The sequence below is a fragment of the Ictidomys tridecemlineatus genome, chromosome 11 (genome assembly GCF_052094955.1).
Source record: "Ictidomys tridecemlineatus isolate mIctTri1 chromosome 11, mIctTri1.hap1, whole genome shotgun sequence".
NCBI lineage: Eukaryota > Metazoa > Chordata > Mammalia > Rodentia > Sciuridae > Ictidomys > Ictidomys tridecemlineatus.
The window spans coordinates 28608005-28634071 of NC_135487.1; the positions used below are offsets into that span (position 1 = coordinate 28608005).

Below are 26067 nucleotides of genomic sequence, written 5' to 3' on the forward strand. Positions count from 1 at the left end.
TTGTTTATAAAAAGCATAAATTTATTTCTCATAGTTCTGTAGACTAGAAATTCAAATCAAGGTGCCAGTAGATTCAGGGCCTGGTTAGAGGACCCGCTTTCAACTTCCATTATGGTGCTTTAATGCTGCATCATCACATGGTAGAAGGGAGAAGGGCAAAAGGGCCTTACTAGTTTCCTCAATCCTCTCATAAGACCCTAATCCCACCCATGAGGGCAGAGTTCTCATTGCCAAATCATTTCCTACAAGCCTCTTAATTGGTGACTAAATTTTAATATGAATTTTGGAGGGGTACAAACATTCAAACCACAGCACTTGGGGCCAGATCTAATCTGAAGGATCATATTCAAATCACCTCCTTTTCACTTGTCCTCTTCCTATCATCACCCTCATTATTCCTTTCATAAGAATGGTGTCTTCTGAATTGGCCACTTTGCTGTGTCCCTATACCACAGCTTTGATTCAGATCCTTCCTAGATCATTGTATCTATCATCTAATAAGTCTTCCTGTTTCTTTTTTATTTTGCCACTCAAGCCCATTCTATACACTGAAGCTATAATTTGTAAAATACAAGCTCCTCCTTGCTTTCACTTTAAAGTTTTTATTTCTCCTTCCTGTACAGTGTGTTCATTTTTTTTTTAAAGCCTTATCTCCTATTCTTCTCCTACAGGGACCTCTCACTTCAGCCTGACACAGTTTCCCATCTCCCATATTGTTTATTCATGGTCTGCAGTTTTATGTATCCATCTCAGTACAGGAAATGACTCTTCTGAATTCAAGGCATTCACTAATGAGAGCACACTATAGATGAAGCATTTTGTTAGGCACAGGGCAAAATGAGTGAGGAAGAAAAAGCTGGAAGCCAGAAGTCAGCACATTTGATGACCACCCCAGATGGTAATACCTGTTTCCAGAATAGACTACATACTTTTTGAAGGCAGCAACAGGGTCTAACTAAGGATACTGCAGTATCCTTGGTTAAATGATACATAGAAATAATTCAATAAACTTATTTTAGTGTATAAATAAATAAATGAATGAATAAAAGTGACAGATGTTGGAGTCTGGGGAATAAACCCAGGCCTCAAACACACTAGGTAAACACTCTATCACTGAGCTACATCCCCATTTCTTTTCAAAAATTTTGAGACAAGTTTTTCCAAAATTATCTAGACTATTTTTGAACTTGTGATTCTCCTGCCTCAGCCAGGAGAGTAGCCAGGGTTACAGGAACGCACCACTACACCAACCAGATATTGTTCTTTTTTTTTTTTTTTTTTTTAAGAGAGAGGGGGATAGAGAGAGAGAGAGAGAATTTTAACATTTATTTATTTCTTCTTAGTTCTCGGCGGACACAACATCTTTTTGTTTGTATGTGGTGCTGAGGATCGAACCCGGGCCGCACGCACACTAGGCGAGCGCGCTACCGCTTGAGCCACATCCCCAGCCCCCAGATATTGTTCTTAAACTATCTTGCTCTGGAGTTAAAAGTGTATGGGTCTAGACTCCTTAAAAGAGAATATCCTGAGGGGTAGGAGTTATGACTTATGTGTACTTTTCACAAGCAATTATTTTACAGAGCGGTTTCACATGGATTATTGCTTCTGTTTCTCTTTACAACCCCATGAATTACCATCTCCATTTTATAGATGAGGAAGCTTCCTTTCTTTCTTTCTTCTTCCCATTTCCTCCTCTCTCCTCTTCCTTTAGGATGCATGTATGGTCTGTGCATTTTGTGTCCCTATCACAGAAAGAGATTTGGAAGGGTTAAATGTAGAACAAAGATTACAAGGGCTAGTGGGGCTATTTGCCCTAGGTTTCACATACACTTAACCTTTTTTCTTCTTCTTTTTTCCTTCTGTTGGGGATTAAACCCAGGAACACTCTTCCACTGAGCTATATCCCCAGCCCTTTTATATTTTGAGAGAATCTCACTAAATTGTTGAGGCTGGCTTCCACCTTGTGATCTTCTGATGAGGCCTTCCCAGTCCCTAGGATTATAGGCCTGTAAGACTGCCCAACTCACTCCAGAATAGCAATTATAAAGAATACAAGTAACAATAAATGTTGGTGAGGATGTGGGGAGAAAGGTATTCTCTTACATTTCTCATGGGACTGCAAATTGGTGCAATCACTATGGAAAGCAGTATGGAGATTCATTAGAAAACTTGGAATGGAACCACCATTTGACCCAGCTATCCTACTCCTCAGTCTATATGCAAAGAATTTAAAATCAGCATAGTACAGTGACGCAGCCACATCAATGTTTATAGTAGCTCAATTCATAATAGCCAAGCTATGGAACAAACCTAGGTGTCCTTCAATAAATGAATGGATAAAGAAAAAGTGGTGTATATACTCAATGCAATATTACTCAGCTTTAAAGAAAAGTGGAATTATGGGATTTGCCAGTAAATGGATGGAGTTGGAGAATATCATGCTAAGGAAATAAAACAGTCCCCCAAAACCAAAGGCTGAATGTTCTGTCTGAGGGAAATAGGAAGGACGGTAGAATTAATGGGACATAACTTTCCTATCTTTGTATTTGAATACATGACCAGGATAACTCTGCACCATGTACAACCACAAGAATAGGATCCTAATTAGAATAAGTTATACTTTATGTATGTGTAATATGCCAAAATACATCCTACTGTCATGTGTACCTAAAAAGAACAAATAAAAAGAAAAAAAAAAAGACTATGCCCAGCCTAAATATGACATGCCAATGTTGTCCAAATATAGTTAGTGTGTACTGTGAGACAGTGTTTTTGGTTAAATGTAAATTTAAAAATATACTACAATTTTTGTACCATACTTTCTCATGTTGTCATTTTTCTTTTAAACATACTGGAAGTTATAAAATTGGGAAGAGGCCCAGTGAATTATCCAAGGTAATCAAGCAAAGTCTGACCCCTAGTAAAGGGCTCAGGATAGGACTGAGATGTTGAACCTGAGATCTCCACATGCAGAGGCTTTCACTGCCTCAAATAATTCCAGTATGGTCTTTCATATGGGTTAAACTCAAGAGGGTTAGAGTCAGATGTGTTCCCTTCAAAGTTCCAACAGTTACTTTATGTTCTTGCTTGGCAAATTACTCAGCTTCCTTATTTGAAAACCTGAGGGCATAGAACAGAGATGCTTTTAGAATTAAACGAAATCGCGTTTCAAGCATTCAGCACAGACCTGGAGTGCAGTCACTGCACAGAAAATGGTAACTATTATTATAAGAACTATATTTGTTGAATGACTCTGGCATATAATACCTGCATTCCACTCGAACACGGAGCTGTCACAGGCATTCGGTTGTGGGTGAAGGGGTGGGAACTGTAGCACTTACCAATTTTTTTCTAGAAATAAATCATGTGGGAGGATAACGACCGGTTGGGAAAGTGTGAGCCCAGAAGGAACAAATATGCAATCACCGGTCCAAGGAGCAAGGAAGCGAAGTCTTTCCCGTAGGCTGCAACGCTAAATCGCCCTCGGACTTATTAGCAGAGGACTGGGTATACCTGCCTGGAGCAAGGATGCCTCAGAAACCAGATTTTTGCGTAATGAGACAGAATTTCCTAATTCAGCTCATCTTATTCTCAGGGACCACACCCTGCGCGCCGGGAGGAAGGACTGCAGCTGCTAGGCGGCGGCGGCTTCCGCACAGACCCAGACCTGACCATCTATGGTCACAGAGTGCACCCAGCAAACAGGAAGTGGGGTGAGAATGGAGAGTTTTTCTCCACCTTCCCAGCCCAGGGCGAGAAAGTCGGGCGAGGACGGGAACGCCCAGACCCACGGGCTGGGTACAGAGCTTGCTAGCCTGTACCTTTCTATCGCCCAGCCTCCCCAAGTCCTCTTAGAACACTGGGCAGTCCAGCTGCCTCTGCGTATCACAAACCCGGAAACCGAAGTAGAGGTGAAGTTGGCCTCGACCTCCCACAGAGAGTTGATGGCCTCCCGGGCTCGGATACTCTGACTCCGTTTCTCTAGTCCTTCCGAGACCCCTTCCGTAACGCCGTGAAACGGTCCGGACTTTGCTATTGATACCAAACTGACAGGAGAATCGGCCACTCATCTGTTCTCTCTTCTGGAGGAGGGGCTTCAGCCTGTGATTTCGGACCTTCATTGGTCCGGGGCGACTCCTGATCGGAGCGGTGGACAGAGGAGCGTGGCCAGACCTACGAACACGCCCTCCCCGGCTCGCTCCCGCCTCTGGGCGGGGCTCTTTACCAAGTGCCCTCTGCGCTAGCCCTGATTCGCTTTCCCAAGCGTGGTGAATAGGGGCGGGGTCACGAGCCGGGCAGCCGACTTCCTCTCCAGTGCGGGTCCAGCCTAGCGGTTCAATCTGAGGTTCATTTCCGGTGGGAGTGCCGCGCCCAGTGAGGGCCCGGAAGTGGGGCGCGCGAAGATTGCTGGGCGGTTCTTGCCGGAAGTGGAGAGCGGCTGAGCGGAGTCCCGAGGTGAGGCAGAACTCTTAAGGTGAGGGTACGCGGCTGGGTAGGGACTGGGGTTCTTTCCGGGGCCCACCGGTTCCTGGTATTGTTAGTGGCCGATCCCTGCTGAAGGGGCTGGGGTGAGGCCCTCAGGCTGACTCGGACTCTTGGGTGCGGTCTCTTGAGGTGGGGCCGGGGTGACCGGCTGAGCCGGGCGGTCCTGTAGAGGCCCCTCCATTCGATTTCACAGCGCTGTAGGTCAGCCTCAGCGGAGACCTCATTTCTAACGTGCCCTAACTGAAAGGAACCTCCGAGACCTTAGAGTCTTCCCTTTCCCCCGACTCGCTCCCATCTCACGGATGGGTAAATTGATCCCCGAAAACGGGAAGCAGTTGGTCTACTATCATGTATAGAATGAGGAAGAGAATCGGAATTATTACTTTGTTTTAATAGATAACCAGTACCAGATCCTTCCGACGTTCATTACCTTGATATGCCTCTTGGAGTAGTCTTCCGGTCCGGACAGCTGTTGGTTAAAGGCCACCTGATGCGTGGAACTTTTTTTTTTTTTTAATACATTTAGCTGTTTGAGATACGTGGGAAGTTTTTAAAAGAGGCAAGTCCTGCCTTTGCATTCAGATAGCATCTCTTTACTCCTAGATTGCTGCTCTTAACTCCGAAAAGCCTAGCTAACTTTATTGGCGGGGTTGCGTGCTTTCGGAACTAAAATCAGGTGTTGGTGTGGCCCCATTACTGAGAATCTATAGTTACAGATGCCTTATTTAACTGCCCTCGCTCCCTCGCTCACTGAGTTAAATCTCCAACCTTTTCTATTTTTCATTTTGAGACAGGATCTCCGCCAAGTAGCCCAGGGTGGCCTGGAATTTTTGATCCGCCTGCCTCAGTCTCCGGAGTAGATATTACGGTTGGCTTTATTTAACTTCTTTATGTCTCATTTTGCCTATTTTTAAGTGGTCTCTGCTCACCTCCCAGGATTAAACTCAGTGCATAACATTATCTTTATTCTGTACCAGCCTTCTCCCGGATTCAGTGAATGCTGCTTTGAAACAAAACAAGCTAGTCCCTGCCTTCATGGACTAGCAGTGTTTGCAGAAACCTTTCAGAAATAAGTATAAATGTGTTGAGTGTTAGGAATAACAGGGTGCTATGGAATTATGTAACAAGGGGGAAAAATTTGAACGATGAATAGAATAATGAAGAGGAGATGAGGACATTTTATACAGAGGTTATTTTCAGAACTATGTAAATTTGAGCTCTTTGTAAGGATCTCTAAATGAAAATCTAGGGGTAGCTCAACACTTTCATTATTTACCAATCTATTATTGGACTTTTAAATGTGTGAAGTACATATTAAATGAGGCATTTAGCCCTTGTGGCTAAGAATATACTTGTTCTCATGAAGTTTACAGAACAGGAGGAAACAGGCAAGTAAATCAAAGATAGCTTACTTTATGTACTGTAATGAATACAAGGCTATGAGAACATAGAAGAGAAATACCTAAACCAGATTTCCAGGCTTCCAGGTAGGAATGGGAGGATAAATAAGATTTTTTTTTTAACCATATAGTGAATCTGAGAAAGGTATTTCCAGGTAAAGAGAACTGCATGTGCAAGGACATGGAGACCTAGACTTGTGAAAGACTGACTAATTCAGAGTGACTGGAATTCCATAAATGCTTGGAGAAGTGGAGGAAGTAATATGTGATGGAGTCAACTATGGAGGACTTCATGCTGAGGAATTTGGATTTTGCACCAGAAGTTATGGGAATGCTTTGATGATTTTTTAAAAAATATTTTTATTAGTTGTTCACGGACCTTTATTTACTTATTTATATGTGGTGCAGAGAATCAAACCCAGTGCCTTGCACATGCTAGACAAATGCTCTACCACTGAACCACAACCCCAGCCCCTGCTTTGATGGGCTTTATGTGGGAAAAAGATGTGATCAGATTTGTTTTAGAAAATACACTGGAAAGGAACCAGACACTGGAGAAGTAGAAGTGTTTGGAAGCTGTTGCTGTAGTCATGGCCTGAACTAAGAGGGGAAGTGGAAATGGACAAGAGGGATCATATTTGAGAAATGTTGAGAAAATGAAAACCAGGGATTGGAGGCTGGTTATGGTAATGAAGAAGTAGGAACAGTCTGGACAATTGCCTGGTTTTTCTGGCCTTAAAAGCTGAGTAGTATTCAAATAGGGGATATAAGAGGTACATTGGGAGAGTGGTAAATTAGAGAAGTGGCACATAAAAAATTTTGGACTTGTTCCATTGGATGCGTTTGTGGCATATCTAGGCAAAGATGTCCAATAAGGTGTCCCAGCTAGAGCAAACAGCAAGAGCAAAGGTGTGAAGCAGGAAAGAGCCTATTTTATTCAGTAATACCGGAGCCTGGAGTTTGGCAGAAACTGGGGAGGTGGGGTGGGGTTCATCTGCCATGTTGTGAGGGTTTTGATTCCTTGTTTGGATTTCTTTTTTTTCCTCTCTCTCTTTTTTTTTTTTTTTGTACTGGGGATTGAACCCTGGGTACTTAACCACTAAGCCACATCCTCAGCCTGTTTTTAGATTTTATTTAGAGACAGGGTCTCACTAAGTTGTTTAGGGCCTCATTAAATTGCTGAGGCTGGCTTTGAACTCTTCATCCTCCTGCCTCAGCCTCCCGAGCCACTGGGATTACAGGTGTGTATCACCTCACCTAGCTCCTTGTTTGGATTTATTCTGTAATTGACAGCTAATTTGCTTGGATTATTCTGTAATTGGACAGCCATAGTCCAACATAAAAGAAATTTCTTTAGGCATTTCCCACCTTCATCATATGGGCGTAATTGACATCTCCGAGGGGTTGAAATAAAATGATAGCAATGAACGTACCTTATGAAGTACAGCCTGCCAGGCAAATCGGAAGTGGGGTATTGTAAGTATATTTTTGTTTAGAGGAGGTTAGCTATTAAGTTTGTAAAATATTTTGTTTCTAGCCTGAGGGTTGATCTTTTCTTCTTACCCTTTTCTTGGTCATTCATTTATTTAGTTATAATTATGTTTTTAACTAGAATCTGAGCCCTTAAAAAGTGACTTCCTGAATCAGGAATGGGGGCACATGCCTGAGGTCCCAGCTACTCTGAAGGCTTAGGCAGGAGGATCACATGAGCCCATGAGTTTGAGACCAGCCTGGGCAAGACTAACAAGACTTCAACTCCAAAAACAAAATTTAAAAAAAAAAAAAATCAATAAAAAGTGACTTCCTCCTTTTGGTTTTCTGAGATTCATTTTGTTTAGAACAACCAAATGTAAAGTGTTATTGCAAGTTGAACCCTCTGGTTTGAAATTTAAGTATCCTTAACCTGTGTCTTACCCAGTCCTAGTGATTATTCTTTTGAAATGTCATCATCATTTTCTTTGTTTACTACTGACCTGGCTTTCATACCTAATCTTTTAATTTCTCTACTATAATTAATCTCTTATCAGTTCTTTAGAATAATTTAAATATTATTTTCGCTAGCTTTGTGTTCTCAAAAAGTCATGTTTAAACTCCTTTATCTTACTTAAAAGTTCTCCACAATCAGTTTTTTTTTTTTTTTTTTGTGTGTGTGTGTGTGTGTGTGTGTGGTACTGGGCATCAAACCTAGCTTCTTGTGTATATCTGGGAAGAGCTTTACCACTGCACTATATCCTCAGTTCTACCCAGATCCTTATCTAAATTTTTACTGGGTGGCACAAACAGCTCTACTAGCTCTACTACTGAGCTATAAACCAGACCTTTTGGTTTTTTAAATTTTAAAACAGGTTCTTGCTTTATTGCCCAGGTTGGCCTCAAACTTGAGATCCTGCTGTCTCAGCTTCCTGAATAGCTGGGATTTTAGATTGACTTTCTAATTTAGATTGGCTTTTTATTTGAGTCATTTGCACTTCTCATTGGCAGTTCCTTTATATCAGAACAGGGTTTCTCAGTCTAGGCATAGTTGATATATTGGGCAGGATAACTCTTTGTTGTGGTGTTGTCGTGTGCATTGTAGGATGTTTAGCAGCAGCCCTCACCTCTGCCCATTGAATGCTTGTAGCACTTCCTCAGTTGCAGCAACCAAAAATGTCTTCAGACCTTGCCAAATACCTCCTGTATTTGAGAACTACTGCATTAGCAATAATTGTGCAATGTCTTATCTCCCCAGCTAAATTCTCTGAGGACAGGCTCCATGGCTGTAGTTAGCACAATGTACAGATTAAACACTCAGTACTCTAGAATGAATCAGTTATTTGTTTTCATTGAGGCATCCAGAAATTATTGGGCCTTCAAGGAATTCCTGGGTGGTCCTCAAAGAACTTAGCCCCTTCCCCCCATTTTGGGTGTGATCTTGTCTTAATAGAGAAATGCCACTGATTTGCACTAGCAGTAAGCTTTGTGTTGTCAGTGCAAGTCATCAGATTTCCCTTTCCTCTGTATTGTGGATATATAAATTTCTGTTTTGTTCATGTTCATATTGCCTTAGTTTAACCTGCTTAGTTTCATTGGGCAGGGATTATGTTTATTTAAGTTGCCTATGATTTATAGAGTTGGTGTTTACCTCTTTTGATCGATGAAATTATTGTAGTATTGTTAATGCAGTTATAGCCTTCACAGTGAAACTATTTCTTCTTGATATACTATTATGTAAACCTAATAAAAACAACTACTGCTCTAAAAATATTCTTCAGCTACATTTGCAGCTCCCTTTGCCTTGTATTACCACGCATTTGTGCCAGACTTTTCCATTTGGCCGGAAAATAGTTGAAATGGAAAAGTTTGGCGCACAAGTCTGATAATACAAGGAATGGACTTGCTATTTTTGTATGAGGTTTTGGTTTGGGGGTAGGGATTTGTTTGCTTTTGTTGTTGTTTCCTTCATAGATCATTAAAAAAACTCATGTATTATTCATTATTGACTTAACAATTACAGGTCTTTTCATATATTTAGTTGTTGTTGAATCATGGCTGAGGATAAATATCCTTAACTGTATGTTTACATGTGGGAGTAGAAAATGCTGTGGGTTTTTTGTTTTTGTTTTTTATCATTTATTTATTTTTTTTAGAAGTTGTTGGACACAATACTTTTATTTATTTATTTTTATATGGCGCTGAGTATCGAACCCAGGGCATCACACGTGCTAGGCTTTACTCCTGAGCCACAATCCCAGCCCTATGAAATGCTGTTTTAGTAAAATAATTCAGGATGAAATCAGCCAATGCAGTTGTTCTACAATGGAAAATATGTACAAGATGAAAGGGCCTGATGAGTACTCAATGCAGTTAGTCTTAAAATATTCTTTGAGTGTAAGGGAGGATGGAGCCAATGACCACATGAAGGTAGGTTTGCCCTAAACCATAGAAACAGCTAGTTTCTAAGTCTGACTTAAGCTTGTACACTGTTACTCATTTTGCTTACTCCTGAAGTTTCAGATAGAGGACTGTGTGTAAGGAGGGAACAGGAGACAAAACACTGATACTGGGTTGGATTCCTTCCCTCCCTAGAAGATAGGCCTTTCTTTTTCTTTTAATCTAAACCTCAGGTGGCAGTAACTCAGGCTCTAAATGTCATTGGTTTCATCAGCGAAACCAAATGCTTAGGGAAGAACAGTGGCTCGTGATTTGGGTTAGATTTAGATGACATCTTTACTGGAGCAAAGTGGTGTCCTTTGGTTTCTGGGTTAAACCAGCCAGAAAGTGTCTCCTATTAGCATGTTTAGGTTTTACTTTGTGATATATTGGAGCCTAGTGGTAAGAATTTCTATATTGTTAGGAGTAGAACTAATATATAGTTTAGTGGTAGCTTAGAAGAGATAGCCACATAGAAATTTTTTGTTGTTGTTGTTATATAAAAGTTACGTTTCTCTGTTAAAATTTGGAAAACAAAGGGGGAAATTTTTGAAGACTCCCATCACCCTAATGTGACAAATACTGTAAATTTTATGGTCTCGTCACATTGTTTTTCCACTGTGCAATTAGAAGTCTAAGATACATATAACTACAGTTAGATGTCTAACATTGCAGTGAACATCTTCCTGCCCATCACTTTTCCTCATTAGGGTTTACTTAAGATAAAGTCTCAGGGGGTTGGGGATTTAGCTCAATGGCAGAGTGCTTGCCTAGCACGCACAAGGCCCTGGGTTCAGTCCTCAGCCCTAAGGGGGGAAAAAAAGATAAAGTCTCAGGTAGGATTTATTTTCTTAGCATAAAGTCTCAGGAACAGGATTACAAATTTTGAAGCAGATCAGTTGGGATACCATAGTATGTATATAGGCTGACTTGTATGGTTGCTTTTTAATTTTATTTGAGTGATAACTTAGAAGAACATCTATGGGGCAAAATAGGAAATATTTTAACATAGTAGTTACCTACCAAGATAGAAATTCTTACTACTGGCTTAATCACCTGTTGAGACGTGACAGAACTACAAGAGAAGCCTGGTTCCACTTCTGGAATAGCCAGAAGGAATTATATTGAATTGTTAGAATGATGAAAGAGAAGCAACTTTGATAAGAATCTCTGGCCATTTCTGTTTTGTCTTGGTTTCAAAGCACCAAAGAAATTGCTGGAGAATCAAGCTTAGTTTCTTTTTATGCTGTGTGCTATTCATTCTCATGATCTCATGACATTTCTTTGTCAATGATTTGCAAACATCATCTCCAGGCTTGATCCTTTTCCAAGCTTTATTTCTAAATACTGGACATGTTCACTTAGAAACTTCCTTTTCACTTCAAACTCAGCATATCCCAAACTGACCCCATCTTCTTTTCTTTAATAGAAAATGCTAGAACGAGTTTCTGCCTATAATGTCATCATTCTCTTAAGGCCCCCCATATGTACAACTCTGGGGTCATCTTTACCTCCCTTCTCTGAATGCCACTGTGTTTTCAGTCAGCACCACACAGTTTAATAAGACTTGTTCTCTGTTTAATTCACACTTGTTTTGTGTGACCTCCAAGGGCCAACCAAGATCAGTGGGTGGAAGTTGCAGGGAGGCAGATTTGCATCCATATAAGGAAGAATTTTTTGATGCTTTTGAGTTGCTTAATAGAATGGGCTGTCTCAGAAGTTTCAGGTTCTCCATCACTGAAGGTGTTTGATCAGAGGTTGCCAAACTAATTGCTTAGAATTTTGAAAGGACTGTTCTACCATCAGATGGTGCTTTTATGATTTCTAGAAATGCTGCTATTCCTGAGAAATGGTAATTCAATTGAAGGAAGCCTTTTCTCTTCTGCTGGACTCCCCTGAAGGCAGGGAAATTATTTTACTCTTCTTTTATAGTCCACACACATTTAATTCAGGTGCTGGTTCCTTATTTGCCTAAAGGTAATTATTCATGGGTTAATTCTTTTCATTTAGTTTCAGTATCTGGTTAGAACCAAATGTTTTCTAGTAGCCTTCTTATTTTATAGCTAGATGAATAATAGCTTTTAGCCTAAACTTCTAGGCCCTAACATTTTCTCTTCTCTCCAAATTCCATTTTGTATATCAAATAGTGCTTATTTGCTGGTTGATTTGTTTTAAGTCCTTGGTATTAAACCCAAGGGTACTTTACCACTGAGCTATATTCCCAGTCCTTTTTTTTTCTTTTTTCTTTTGAGATAGATTTTGCTTAGTTGTCTAGCTGGGCTGAAACATGAAATCTTCCTGCCTCCATCTCCCAAGTCATGGAGATTACTGGCAGGTACCACAGTGCCAACTCAGTGTACTTGTAAATACTTAGTTTTTATCAATAGCCCTTCACTTAAAAGATAATGTCATATTTATCACAACATTAGATCTAAATACTACCTGTGTTTTAGTGTTTTCCACAATTTGACCCAGCTTGCATATTTATTCTTATTTCCCATGATACTCCATGATCTTGACAGACTAATCTTTCTGTACATGTTTTTCTTATTTTCTGTATCTGGTTTGCTTAGTCTTTTTACTTTGATTTTCACTGAAATGTCTTTATTTTTTTTTTTTTGTTTTGTTTCTTTTTGTATTAGAGATTGAACCCAGGGCTTATTAACACATGCTAGGCAAATGTTAGCAGCAGAATTTTTCACTTTTTTCCTCTTGCCTTTTTATTAAGACACCCCACTTCCCTTCTAAAACTTAACCGCCTCCAGTCTTCATTCATTTCTTCAGAACGCTGAGAGCATATATTCATTTATACCATGTAATTCAGAACCATAGCAACAACATTCTGCAAAGAAAAATCTTCAGTATTCTGATATTTTACTTTCCCTTATCTATCTGAAGTTAGATAATCTCTAACAGAACTTTTAAAAATATAGCATTCAGCATCTCATTGGCATTCCATTTCGTTGGCCTTCTCAAAAATGAAAGCATCTGAACTGTAGGGACTGTTTCTTCTGCAGTAATCACAACACACTTTGATTTTATGAGCATCTTGTACGTACTTGGTTGTTCTAGGTGCTGGGAGATAGGGTGGAACTGGCAGGAGAATGGATAAGTTCCTATCTTTCTGGAACTTGTATTGTAGTACACAGTATGCAGTGCTAACATTTTACATTTGAGTTTCATTTTAAGACTTCCAAGGTGATTATTCTCAGCTAGGAAAGCAAGTTCTTTGAATTTTTTTTTCCCCCACAAAACTCTGTGCTAGATGAGGATTATAATCTATGAAACGACTGTCCCCAAGTTTCACAATTAATATGTGGCTGGTTGAGATTCAGATCTTCATTTCCTAAATTCTAGTTTAACTTGTGTATGTTTACTTATAGTTCTTGGCTATTACCATTTAGAAATAAATGGCAAGCAACAAAGTTAGGCAGAACTGGTTTTCTGTTCTGACAATTATCCTTTGGGAGAAGTCTTATTTTAAATATCTTCTTTCCAAATATGTCATCTATCCTGAAAGTGATTGAAAAAAATATTGGCCTCCATGGAGAAAATTGAAAGCGGAGAAATTTAAAGTTGCTAATAATGTAACTAATGACACTATAAAGAGGTCTTGAACCCACAGTGATGTTCCCAAGAAACAGTAGGGGATGGATGCTCTGATGAATCACATAAGTCCTTTAAAAGCCATTATAGAATGACAGAGCCTCAGACTCTTCCAAATATTTGTACACAAGGCCTAGGTTCTCTGCTTATTGGTTATTTGCTCTCTGGTAAGCTCTTTTTTTTTTTTTTAAATAATATTTTTAGTTGTAGATGGACAATAGTTCCTTTTTTTTTTTTTTAATGTGGTGCTAAGGATCGAATCCAGTGCCTCACATATGCTAGGCAAATGCTCTACCACCAAGCCACAACCTCAGCCCCTCTAGTAAGCTTTTAAATTTCTGTAAATGTCAGTTTCTTCATTCTAAAAATGGGGAATAATATCTATATAACACACCTGACAAAATTTTTTAAGTCTCAAGAAACCACAGATTGATGATATAGAGCACAACTCTGTGGGATCAGTTTCTAATTAATATTCTAATAAATAGCGTTATTTTTCTTATGGTACTTAGTTTGAAGACCTCTATATCAGTGTGATTTGTGCCTTAGAAAACATCATTTATTTGAAAGATGGAAGTGATTATAGGGTTCTGCAAAAGCAGGTAGGTGGGGTTGGGAGTTTGGCTCAGTGGTAGATTGCTTTCTTAGCCTGTATAAGGCCCAGGTTCTATCTATAGGACTGCTCCCCACCCCAAAGGGCAGGTAGACAAAAAGAATTACAAAATAAGAAGAGGGAGTGTAAGGGGAAACACTTCACAGACTTGACAGGAAGAAGAGATAGCCAGACTTGTATTGAGGGGAGAGTGGATATGGGCCTTAATTCATTCATCTCTACATCTACCAAAAACTCCTATTGATCTGTTATATTTTTAATGCCTACTACATTTATAGTTCTGGAATTACAAAGGCAAAATCTGGTCCCTACCCTGGGGAAGCTAATTGCTTACTGTTAAATTATTTTAAATGTTCTCTGTTAGAGAAAAGTGCACAATGTCATAGAAGCACATGCTGGAAGTGCTTTGTAGGGAGGTGATACCTTACCTTAGACTTAAAGGACAACAAAAGTTCCAGAGAAAGGGTAGATTGCAGAGGGAAAGCAAGATAGGATAGCATAAAAACTCAGAAGAGAGAGAGAGCACGACTTTAGAAAATGCAAGTAGGTCCTGAATTGCTGTGTTTGTGCTGAAGAAAGGTGTAAGATAAAACTATGGAGTAAAAGGAGATAAAACAGGACTAGATTATGGAAACCCTTGTTTGAAGTTCACCCTGAAATCTATGGGGAGTTTTGAATGACATTAAAGAATATCTTTATTTACATTTGCATGTGAGATGGATCATTCTGGCTATAATATGGAGAATGGATGAAGAAAAGGTATATTATTAGAATTAGGGGAGACTAGCTAGGAAGTTACTGCAATAATCTGTGCAAAGACTTGATGACAACTTTTTTTTTAATTAGAATGGAGCAAGGTACCTCTATTAGTTAGATATGCAAAATAGATCCTTTTTTTTTTTTTTTGTAGATGGACACAATACCTGTATTTTATTTGTTTTTTTCTATTTTTATTGGTGGCGGGTATTGAACCTAGCCCCTCATGCATGCTAGGCAAGCACTCTACCATCAAGCCACAACCCTGGCCCCCAAGCCTATGGATTTTGGTGACTGATTAGCTGTGGGGAATAAGGAAGAAGACAATTTAGTTAACATTTATGGAATTTTTACTATTTTCGAGGACTATTCTCTCTGTAACTCTATGTATTTTGTGGATTGTTGTCCCCATTATGTAAATAAGGAAACTGAAGCTCAGGAAGTTCAATTAACAGTTCAGAGCGACGTGAGTTAAATCCAAACCCCAATCTATCTGACTACTACTTCTTTTTTTCCTATCTGCCTTCTCTAAAGACTGCTTTTGTCCATACATAGTGGTGTATGCCTGTAATCCCAGCAATTTGTTACGCTAATGCAGGAAGATTACAGGTTCGAGGCCAGCCTGGGCAACTTGGTGAGACCCTTTAGCAATTTAGGGGGAAAGGGTCTCAAAAAAAAAAAAAAAAAGTCTGGGATATAGCACAGTGATAAAACACTCCTGGGTTCACTTCCCAGTAACACCCCACCCCCACGCCCACAACAAAAAAAGGACAATTCTTGTACACTTGTTTCTCTCTTACTTCCCCAGTTACCATCTTGGTTATTCAAGTAATTGCTGATAATGTTGGATTGTAGAGACTGTGTGTGAGAGTCAGGGGTAGGAGAGCAATTTTAGGGTTTTGTTTTGGATATTTCAGTTTGAATTGCCTTTGGAACATCTGTGTAAAGATGTGCTGGATACAAGATTCTGAATCGCAGAAGAATGGCCCAAGATGGATATGCTGCTCCAGGCATCTATATCTATAGTTGGTTGCGGTGGTACCATTGGCAAATAAGCTAGGTGTCTTAGTTAGATTTCAACAGTAGTAGCTGAAGACTTCAAGGAGTGCACATGACCACCTAAAGAGTGTGAATGTTTTTAGAGAGTGAGAAAAGGTGTGTGTTTTGGTCCCTTTAATTCAGGACATTCTTTCCCATAACATACCAAATCTCACCCTTCCCCCACCAAAAACAAAAAAACAAGTACTTTTCCTCTGTGTCTGATTAATGGTAGAATGAGATTAGCTATAAGTGGTAGCTGTGTCGTCTCTTTTTCACGCTTCTTAACTCAGCAGAAATATAGCCTGTATGTACAAGTTAAATATAAAAAAAAGGGAACCAAAATCCCCTGGAGGTGTATTATTAAGCTTTTGAGATTGGTCGTTGTTCACAACCCTGGCAGCTTGTACAAACCTACACATCTTGTACTCCTGTCTTCATGTTAACACTAGTCTCAACTTGTAGTGTCCATTGTATATGAAGAATATGTTTTATAACATAACTGGGTAATATCTATTCCCCAGCACTTATTTATTTATTATTTATGAGGCAGGATCTCACTAAGTTTCTTAAGGCCTTGGTAATTGCTAAGGCTGGCTTGGAACTTGTGATCCTCCTGCCTCAGGCTTCTGAGCTGCTGGGATTACAGGCATCTGTCACCACACCCAGCTCCTCTAGGTTTATAAAGTGTGGATTATGTCTCAGTTTGTCCTTGGCCAATACCCACTTTGGATATTGGTCAATATCCAAAGAGAGTATATTGGCTGCTTCTAGTTTTTCTATCTGTGAATAGAGTATAGATTTGGAAGTTTCTGCTTTTTCTCCAGGCCAGGGAATGGAGACTGATTTGGTTCTCTTTGTCATTTTTTTCCTTTGGTATCTTTTCTCTGTTTATTGTGGTATTGGGGATTGAACAGGGACTCTGTATCACTGAGCCCTTTTCATTTTTTATTTTGAGATATAGTCTTAAGTTTCTCAGCTTGGCCTTGAAGTTGGTGATGCACTTTTCTTAGCCTCCCAAGTAGTTGGTATTACAGGCATGTACTAGCCTTTGGGAGTCTTTCAGACAGGATTCTCTGGCAAGTGACTAGACACAGAGAGACCAGGGCCTATACACAGAAAAGAATGGACAGGGATTATATTGTCTTGTGAGCTGATGATCTTTTTCACAGTGAGGACAGTGTGTTGAGATATTCTGGCATGTCATCATTTTAGGGTGAATCATAATTGCTGTGGTCATTTTAGGCATCTTCCAAAGGAGTTAAAGTCTTTCAAGTTTAATTACCTAAATTAATTAATGAAGGATCTTCCAAAGTCAAGGCTTTAATTGAAAATTTTTAAAAATATATTTGTTTTTGTGTATTTGGTTTTTTATGTGGTGCTGAGGCTCAATCCCTGGGTCTCATATATGAGGAGCAAGCACTCTACCACTGAGCTACAACTCTAGCCCCTTTAATTGAAATTTTACTGATTGATTTTTATAAGATCACTCAAGGATTCTAGTTCTTTATGTAAATGTATATTGGTGACATTTTATTTACACTTAGGTATATAGTATGGACAACTTTAAGAACCCTTGTCTTAGCATTTTGGAACACTATATGTTAGATTCATTAACTTTTTAATTTTTATTATTTTTTGTGGTACTGGACTGAATCCAAGACCTCACACATCTTAGAGTCATTCTACCACTGAGCTACATCCCCAGCCCTTTTTATTTTATTTTGAGACACAGTTTTACTAAATTACCCAGGCTGACCTTGAATTTGTAATCCTCTTGCCTTAGTTTCCCCAGTGGTTGAGATTACAGGCATATGCCACCATGCCCAGCTAACTGCATGAACACCTACTACCTGTCAGGTGGTGATCTAGATGGTAGAGTATAATAAGGAACAAGTTAGATAAAGTTCTTTGTATTTTGGAGTTTGCTTACTTTAGGATTTTAGACATCAAATGAGGCAGTTCAGGTAAGTTAGTACTTGTGAAAAATATATAACAAGCTTTTTTGAATGTGTTCAGTCTTCTTTATCATATCCAGATCCTTCCCATCCTCATTTGAAACCTGGCTCAAATGACAGTTTCTCCATGATATCTTTATCTGATCTTTCCAACTGAAACCCTCTTCCTTCCCTGAAACCCCGTGACACTTTATTTTCAGTTCATCGCGTTAAGCATTTTTTTTTTCTATTTGCTTTATAGTTGTTAGTGTATATGTTTAATCTCCCCCATAGATCACAAGTAATTGAGGGTAGGGCAAATATTCCATTCATCTTGGTTTGGGACATTTTGCATGCAGGTAGTAGGATGTTATGTGGGTTTGAGAGTTATAGGGGAACTACACTGAACTCGAGCCAGACTTGAGTTGACTACTGACTTCTCCAATTACTAGCTGTGTGACTATAGACAAGTCCTTTATTTTGAAAGTCCTTTAATGTCACTAAAATTTAGTTTTCTATTTTTAGGAGTGTAGTAATCATCCTTCCATTCCTCAATATTGTTGGGAGTCTTAAGTAATTGAGATAATGACCATATTTGTAAATTATAAATATCTATGCAAATGCTTGTTAGTGTTATAATAGTCAATAAGTATGTGATTGAGTATGATTTGCTTTAGTAAATACCTTTTTCTAAGTAGTTCTCTTGTTTAATGAAGTTTATATAATTTTGCAAATTTGCTAGACAACTTTTCCATCTTAATATTATCGTCACCTCCTGTGGGTGCTATGTAATATTAAAGTAACAAATGACATTTGTTTCAGCAGGTGGTACATTATGGCTGACATGCAAAATCTGGTAGAAAGATTGGAGAGGGCAGTGGGCCGCCTGGAGGCAGTATCCCATACCACTGACATGCATCTAGGATATGGAGACAGTCCTTCAAAAGGTAAGAAGTCTGCAGCCCAACAGAATGCCTTGAGTAGTGTCTTGGCCTTAATTTTTCTGTCATAGTGAATTTTCTTTGGAGCTGACCTCCCAAAACACTTATTCTAGGTAGTTTGTTTCTAATTCTTACTGCTGTGAACAGATAGGGAGGAAGTGACTTGTGCAGGGAGGCCTGTGGTTAAGTTATTTTAACACAAGAACTTCCTGCTTGTGTGATATTTCCAGTTCTTTTTTAGCAGATGACTCCAGTTTAAGTCAAATGACAAGTGATACTAAAATTTCTTCTCCAAATGATTGTCAGATCAACCATTTTGCACAAGCACTAATTGAAAATAGAATGTTAGAGCTAAAAAGAATCTTGAAGGATCATTTTGTTTATTTTCATTTTATAGATAAAGAAAATTAAGCTCAGAGAGAAAAGAGATCATACAACCAGTTAGTGGTGATATTAGAACTGGAACCTGGGTTTCCTGACTCCCTTTCCAGTATTCTGTGTACTATACTACCTTGTCCCTTCTCCCCCATTTTCACAGGGAAGTGCGCTTTAAAGTGCACATCCTTTGGATTATGAATGATTCTTCCTGGTGTGTTTGTCTTTACCAGGAGCAGTTCCATATGTGCAAGCATTTGACTCACTGCTTGCCAGTCCTGTGGCAGAGTACTTGAAGATCAGTAAAGAGATTGGAGGAGACGTACAGAAACATGTAAGGATGTTGTGCCCTTTCCTTTTAAAGGCTGGTGGTTTTCTTAACATCCCACTTATCCTTGGTTTAAGAACCCTTTTGAGAGGCTCCTGACTCCTTTTTCTGTACCTGCACCAAGGAGTTCATTCCAGGCACAGAAATGATTCTTCATTTTTCTAGGTATGCTGCCTTTATTACATATTCTGTGTGGGTTTCTTTATATAGAAAGCTTGCTTGTTGTATAAAATCGGACTCTGTTTATTTTTGTGATGGAAGAATATGCTACCAGCCTGATCCCAACTTATGTAACCAGGCCTAGGATGGCTTATTCCAAGGAGTCATTATCATGACTTAGCCTTCACAAAACTTTGTTTGCTAGGTATTAGTTATGCTAATGTGGGTTATTTTCACACTTGGCCCATTGCAAGAATTTGAAATGAGTAATGATGGTTGCCTATTTACCCACCTCCTTTCTGTTTCCTACATTATCACCACTACCATCACATACTCCACTCTTCATATACATCCTGCCTCTCTTTGGAACCCAGAACTTTCCTACTAATGCACTGAATGACCCATTTTTAGACTCTTCCTCACTTAAACCCTGAGCCACTCATATACCAGCTGTTGACAGTGGTCTTAGCTCTAGGGATTAGGACTGAAACTTGGACTTACACAGGTGTGTGGGAGCTTGCCTTTTTTCTTTATATAGCTCTATAACATTTGAAAGAATTTTAAAATGTGCATCACTTTTTATCTTTGAAAAATGCAAATTCAGAAAAAAATAGATTATCTTCTTTTAGTAGTACTTTTATATTTTAATAGTGCTTAGTAACCTTAAGTTTCTTAAATTCTTTTGACTGTGACCCCTTAGTAAGAAATAACATATTTGTAACTGAGATAAAAAGTTTTTGGGCTGGGGTTGTAAGCTCATGGTAGAGTACTTGCCCAGCATATGTGAGGTACTGGGTTCAATTCTCAGCACTGCATATAAATAAATAAAATAAAGGCATACACACACACATGTATTTACAAAGTTTTGACAAAGTAGTGCTTATAATAGTTATATTGCACTTTTTAATTTTTTCACTGTTTTGGAAATAATTTCAATTTAGTTTGCTGCTCTCTTACTTTATTCGTTTTCACTTTTAATAAAATGCTGGTTATGGGCTGGGGTTGTAGCTCAGTGGTAGAGTGCTTGCCTAGCATGTGTGAGGTACTGGGTTTGACCCTTAGCACCACATAAAAATAAATTTAAAGAAAGATATTATGTCTGTCTATAACTTAAAAAAATAAACTGGTTATGTCTCACTGAGTTGATTTCATTAATTGTATGCATGATCTAGCATTTGAGCAATAACTTAACCTGAAGGAGTAAATACCTTAAAAATTTTAGGCATACATTTGGGCCTTTGCCTTTACTCCTACCTCCAGTTTTTGAGGAAAGTGATTTTTGTTTTTTTTAATTTTGGTGATGTGAGGAGGGATTTTTCAGTACATGTCAGAAACAACATATGTGAAGTGACTGACTTGTCTGCATCTAAAGCTAGCCCTGATTATCTTCATTCCTAAATCTGGCTACATATCCCTGATTTGTTTTAGCAGGAACAGTAGTAAATGTGATTCTGATATCAGTCTCTCGAATCTGGAATACATGAGGAAAACAATATGAAGGTCCTGGGTGCTGCCAGACCTCATGGAAGGAGAGGTTTCAGGTTATTCTTATCAGGATCTTTCCAGTTGTAATGTGTCATCGATTGAGCTGATTTTGCTTCTCTCCTGCAGGCAGAGATGGTCCACACTGGTTTGAAGTTGGAGCGAGCTCTCCTGGTTACAGCTTCTCAGTGTCAGCAGCCAGCTGGTGTAAGTTGATGACTAGCTGGTTTAGTTTCGGTTTTATGTTTAGGTCAAATTGAGAGATTTCTGCTAAGTTATCACAGCATGGTAAGACCTCCCAGACACTCACACAATGTCCCAGGGTTAGAATCAGACTTAAAAGTGCCATCATGGGAATGTGCCATTGAGTATTTATTGGTCAGTACTGGCTTTTTTCCTCCCTGTCATTTTGCTTAGGATTTATTTACCCATGGGACTTAGCCACTTCTCTGAATATACAGCTTATTATTGTAGAGATAGTTCTCCTTCATCATGGGTAGGATTTAGTAAAGCTTCTATGGAATCTGAAAACATCTGAAGTACTGCTTCTCCCCTTATTACTCACTGATTGGGGAAAATTTCCCTTTAATTTTACCCCAACTCAAAATTTTATGCTGCAGGATGTGAAAAATTGAATTAGAAAAAGCTGAGATGTTTCTCAGAATGGAAGATTTTTAGTATTCTAGGCATAGGAGGGTAATCCAGCAGTCTTCCTGCTACTGTTGTATTATTAAAAGCCTTGACCTTGGCATGGGTCATTACATAGTGTAAAAATAATGTAAGATAATTTGAATATATTAGAGTTTAGTCTTTAATCTGCCCTGAATGGCTATTTATCTAAATATATTCTCTAAACCCACACTTGATCATAAGTCAAGCAGCTGAGACACTGTTACATTTTCTTTGCTGTAGAAGGGGCTGGCAAACCACAGCCTGCAGGTCAAATATAGTCCACCACCTATTTTTTGTAAATGAAGGGTTTTTTGGAACCAGTGTTTATTGTCTGGTTTTTTCAGAGAAAATGTTTGCAGACTCCTGGTTAGACAGTATTCATATAAAGACCTAAGATTTGAGGTATTTGGAAACGAAGCTTTGAAGGAAGGATAAACACTGAAACTTAAGATCCATCTGTTTTGCTGAGCTGTCTGCTCAAATGTCAAGTCCCCTAATTACATTTGATTTATTACATCTCTATTCAACAGCTGCTATATGGTTAACAATGCATTGAGGGCTATAATGATGACAAAGGAGAACTAAGACAAAACCCCTGGCCTTTGAAGAATTAATGAGAAAGAAAAACATGCTCACATGGGTCCATTGTACTGGTGTATGGTGAAGTGCCAAAATTAGCTTTGCTAACTGTAAATGTTATAGGAGGCTGGTGTGGCTGGGGTTGGAGAAATATTTGGATAGATGGAAAAAGAAAACATCATCACAAGATGCAGACATAAACTAATATATCCTGTTAGTAGGACAGAAAAGAGACAAGTAACTGAAATGATGGGGGTTTTGTAGTATAACTGGAGTATGGGTACTAAGCATGAAGAACCACACAACCCATCCTGAGGAGTTGGAACTTTATGCAGAGGTGAGATGATGAGGAATATTTTAGTCATGTAAATCAGGATAGGATGAATATTTATTTATGTGCTCATTGTATTCCATAAAGAATTCTTGCTTTCAGGATCAGAGTTGACCAACATATACAGCTTTTGAGGAAAGATTCTAATCTAAACCTTTTCCTGTCTCTTTTCCTAGAATAAGCTCTCTGACCTGTTGGCACCCATCTCAGAGCAGATCCAAGAAGTGATAACTTTTCGGGAGAAGAACAGAGGCAGCAAGTTGTTCAATCACCTGTCTGCTGTCAGTGAAAGCATCCAAGCCTTGGGTTGGGTGGCTATGGTGAGCAGCATTAGTTTCAGGAGATGAAAAGGATACACTCAAAGAGGGAAGAAGATAAGATTGGAAAAGCTAAGTAACTGACTGCTTCTTTCTCTCTAGGCTCCCAAACCTGGTCCTTATGTGAAAGAAATGAATGATGCTGCCATGTTTTATACAAACCGAGTCCTTAAGGAATATAAAGATGTGTAAGTCTAGCTTTTCCTCAAGGGGTAGAGGACAAATCCAGCTGGTTACTTCCTGGAATAGCACTTTGGTTAATGAAGGCTATCCGTGGCTTCTGTATCAGTTCTCTATTTTCAGGACTACTTTTTTATATATATATATATATATATATATATATATATATATATATATATATATTTATTTATTTTTTTTGTTGTTGTAGGTGGCACACAATATCTTTATTTCATTTTTATGTGGTGCTGAGTATCGAACCCAGTGCCTCATGCATATTAGGCAAGCATTCTACCACTGAGCCACAGTCCCAGCTCCAGGGCTACTTTCTAAAAAGCTTGCTAAATACTGGTTCATTGAAAGTACATTTGCAAGCAGGAAGTGTTTCTGCTTTCACATCTCTTTTTTTTCCTCCATAGTTGGTAGAGACCCTTTTAGTTTTCTGATTCTTACCCTTCCAGGTTAGGAAGTTTTGCTGTAGGTAATGTGGACTAATGTCCTTTGATTTGCCTGTTTATACAAGATTTTGTTCCTCTATCACAGATTTCTCACTGGTGCCATGGCAAGGGGTTCAGTAGGACTTAGCTAGAAAATACCATGACTATTAATGCAGTCACATAAAATGAGAGAGTAAGGCTGCCTTGCCAATGCAGGCATGAAGCTAGGAAGGTTATTTTATGTCTTAACACACAGGCAGACCTGTCCTCACTGGCTCTCGATTGCTAAATTTGAACTGGAGTTACTGTAAGCAGCAATTACTTAGTTACATAGCTTTCTAAACACCTCTGACCATCACTGGTCAGCCAACATTTGTTGAATAACTGTTCTGTGCAAGAAATAAGCCTTCATTTGTATGAAACGTGTTGCAGAAAACCAGGCACATCTTTGATCTCTCTAGCAACCTGGAATGAACATCACAGTGATTTGTATTTACCTCATTATTTTGCAGTTGAGGAAAGTAGGTCTTGGGCTAAGTTACCTTAAAGACTTATAGCTCATAGGTAGGAATAGAGAGGACCTGAAACAGTGCAGTTCTATTTTTATAATTCAGTGCTGATTATTTTCTCCTAAAGGAAAGTTTATTCATTTGTTTGTTTGTTTATGAGGGGATGGAACATATTAACACAAGACACTGTCTCATGAGACACGTGAGTTTCTTCGAGTCTTTGAGTTCCATAGTGATGCCTCAGAAATCTTGGTACTACCATGGCTTCATGCACAAAATACTTGCTTTTGTGTTTTACATGTTAGGTTCTGGCTAAGACCTACTTTGAAAAAACAATTTTCCTTTTAAGAAAGTTTTGAGAAATATTGCTGCTATAAGAGAGGGAAGGAGATCTAATCCAGTGTCCCTGTCCTACTGAGTTTGGTCTAATTAGGATAATTGGCTAGGATTTTTTCTCTTTTTTAAAAAAATTATTTTTTAGTTGTAGTTGGACACAATACCTTTATTTTATTTATTTTTATGTGGTGGTGAGGATTGAATCGAGGGCCTCCCATGTGCTAGGTGAATGCTCTACTATTGAGCCACAACCCCAGCCCCTCTTCTTTTTTCTTTTAAAAATAAAAGTAAAAAACCTTAGTGGCTGGGCACAGTGGCACATACCTGTAATTCCTGCTACTTGGGAGGCTGAGGCAGGAGGATCACAAGTTCAAAACTAGCTTTGGCAACTTAGCGAGACCCTATCTCAGAATAAAAGAAACTCTGGGGATGTAGCTCAGTGTTAGAGTGCCCTTGGGTTTACTCTGGAGTACACCACAAAAATAAATATTTTAAAAAGCCCAGTATTGATGAAAAGCTACCATTGACCAGAGCCTAAGAAACACCATAGGTGAAGATATGACTTATAAGCAGGAGAGGTTTTGGAATCACTTACTGCCTATCACAAGTTCTTTTTAATTCTTTTAGGGATAAGAAACATGTGGACTGGGTCAAAGCATACTTGAGTATATGGACAGAGCTACAGGCTTATATCAAGGAGTTCCATACCACTGGACTGGCCTGGAGCAAAACGGTCAGTGAGTCTTCCTTCCTTCTCTATTTCTCCAGGACTGTAGAAGCAGAAGGCCTGAGAAGGAATGCTAGTTTTTCTTTGGTGGAGAGTAGAAAGGAAAAGGAAAAAGAGAAGAAAGTAAAGAAAGCAAGTTTCAGTCAGTCTTTAATCCTAGGAATTCAGGAGGCTGAGGCAGAAGGATCGTAAGTTGGAGGTCAGCCTCAGCAGTTCAACCCTATCTTGCCACATTAAAAAAGTTTGTTGACGGGGTGAGTCAGTGACTATGGGAAGTAGCTCAGTGGTAAGAGGCCTCTGGGTTCAGCAATCCCTAGTACCAAGAAAAACAAGTGTCAGAAAGAAGAAATATTGAGTTCTGGGTTGTGTTTTTTTGTTGTTGTTGTTTTTTGTTTTTTTGTGTGTGTGTATGTGTGTGTGTGTTTTAGTCATAGACAGGCACAACACCTTTTTATTTTGTTTGTTTCTATGCAGTGTTGAGAATCAAACCCAGTGCCTCACACATGCTAGGCAAATGCTCTACCCCCCTGTTCAGTTTTAATAAACAGGTCACGGAGAGCAATTGGTGCTAGAGGGGAGGAGGCAGATGAATGAGTCACACTATCCCAGCCCTCAAGGCACCTATAGATACTAGGATTCTTGTGGTATTTGCACTTGGCATGGGGTTTCCTGTCTCCAGTGTACAGGTTCAGCATGAACCCTTGCGCATGACCCAGCCTGTCTATAGCTCTGACTTTAGATGAGCTGCAGAAAGATCTAGAAGAGGCCAAAGAATATTTGATGCCCTTACAGTAGAGAAAAGCAAGATTGAGAAAGAAAGAAAAAGTTGCAAAAGAAATCACAGAAGAAACCATAACTTCTTCACAGTGAAAAACCAGCCGTGGTGTTTGTGAAAAATCAGTATATAATGGGATATAATGTGAAAATCAGTAATTATGGATAGAATCAGATAA

At 39.1% G+C, this 26067-nt stretch overlaps 2 protein-coding genes across 9 annotated transcripts in view; one reads left to right on the forward strand and one right to left on the reverse strand.

Annotated features, from left to right (window-relative positions):
• On the reverse strand, positions 1-4666 carry LOC144368562 (uncharacterized). Its single transcript, XM_078027755.1, has 3 exons — positions 4588-4666; positions 3894-4468; positions 1-1742 (listed from the first exon to the last, which is right to left on the reverse strand). Exons 1-3 carry the CDS (start codon positions 4664-4666, stop codon positions 1575-1577), a joined length of 822 nt encoding a protein of 273 aa, XP_077883881.1. The 3' UTR covers positions 1-1574.
• Positions 4317-26067, forward strand: part of Cap1 (cyclase associated actin cytoskeleton regulatory protein 1) — a 27242-nt gene continuing 5491 nt past the window's right edge. Inside the window, exons 1-8 of one of the 8 annotated variants that reach the window (XM_013364535.4) lie at positions 4317-4455; positions 5280-5353; positions 18567-18691; positions 19294-19394; positions 21159-21236; positions 22788-22931; positions 23031-23116; positions 25015-25120. In XM_013364535.4, the coding sequence (XP_013219989.1) occupies positions 18580-18691; positions 19294-19394; positions 21159-21236; positions 22788-22931; positions 23031-23116; positions 25015-25120 (627 nt within the window). In that variant the 5' untranslated portion in view covers positions 4317-4455; positions 5280-5353; positions 18567-18579. Of the gene's footprint in view, positions 4475-5279; positions 5354-18566; positions 18692-19293; positions 19395-21158; positions 21237-22787; positions 22932-23030; positions 23117-25014; positions 25121-26067 lie in introns of all 8 variants that reach the window. The other 7 variants (XM_013364519.4, XM_013364526.4, XM_013364508.4 and 4 more) reach the window with 7 other exon arrangements.

Coding starts and splice junctions, on each gene's coding strand:
- LOC144368562 (XM_078027755.1), bottom strand. CDS start 4,666: ATGGAGGGGCCTCTACAGGACCGCCCGGCTCAGCCGGTCACCCCGGCC. Junction 4,469..4,587: donor GACCGCACCCAAGAGTCCGA/GTCAGCCTGAGG, acceptor CCTCACCTTAAG/AGTTCTGCCTCACCTCGGGA. Junction 1,743..3,893: donor ACCTCTACTTCGGTTTCCGG/GTTTGTGATACG, acceptor TTTCTGTGATAG/GGACACAAAATGCACAGACC.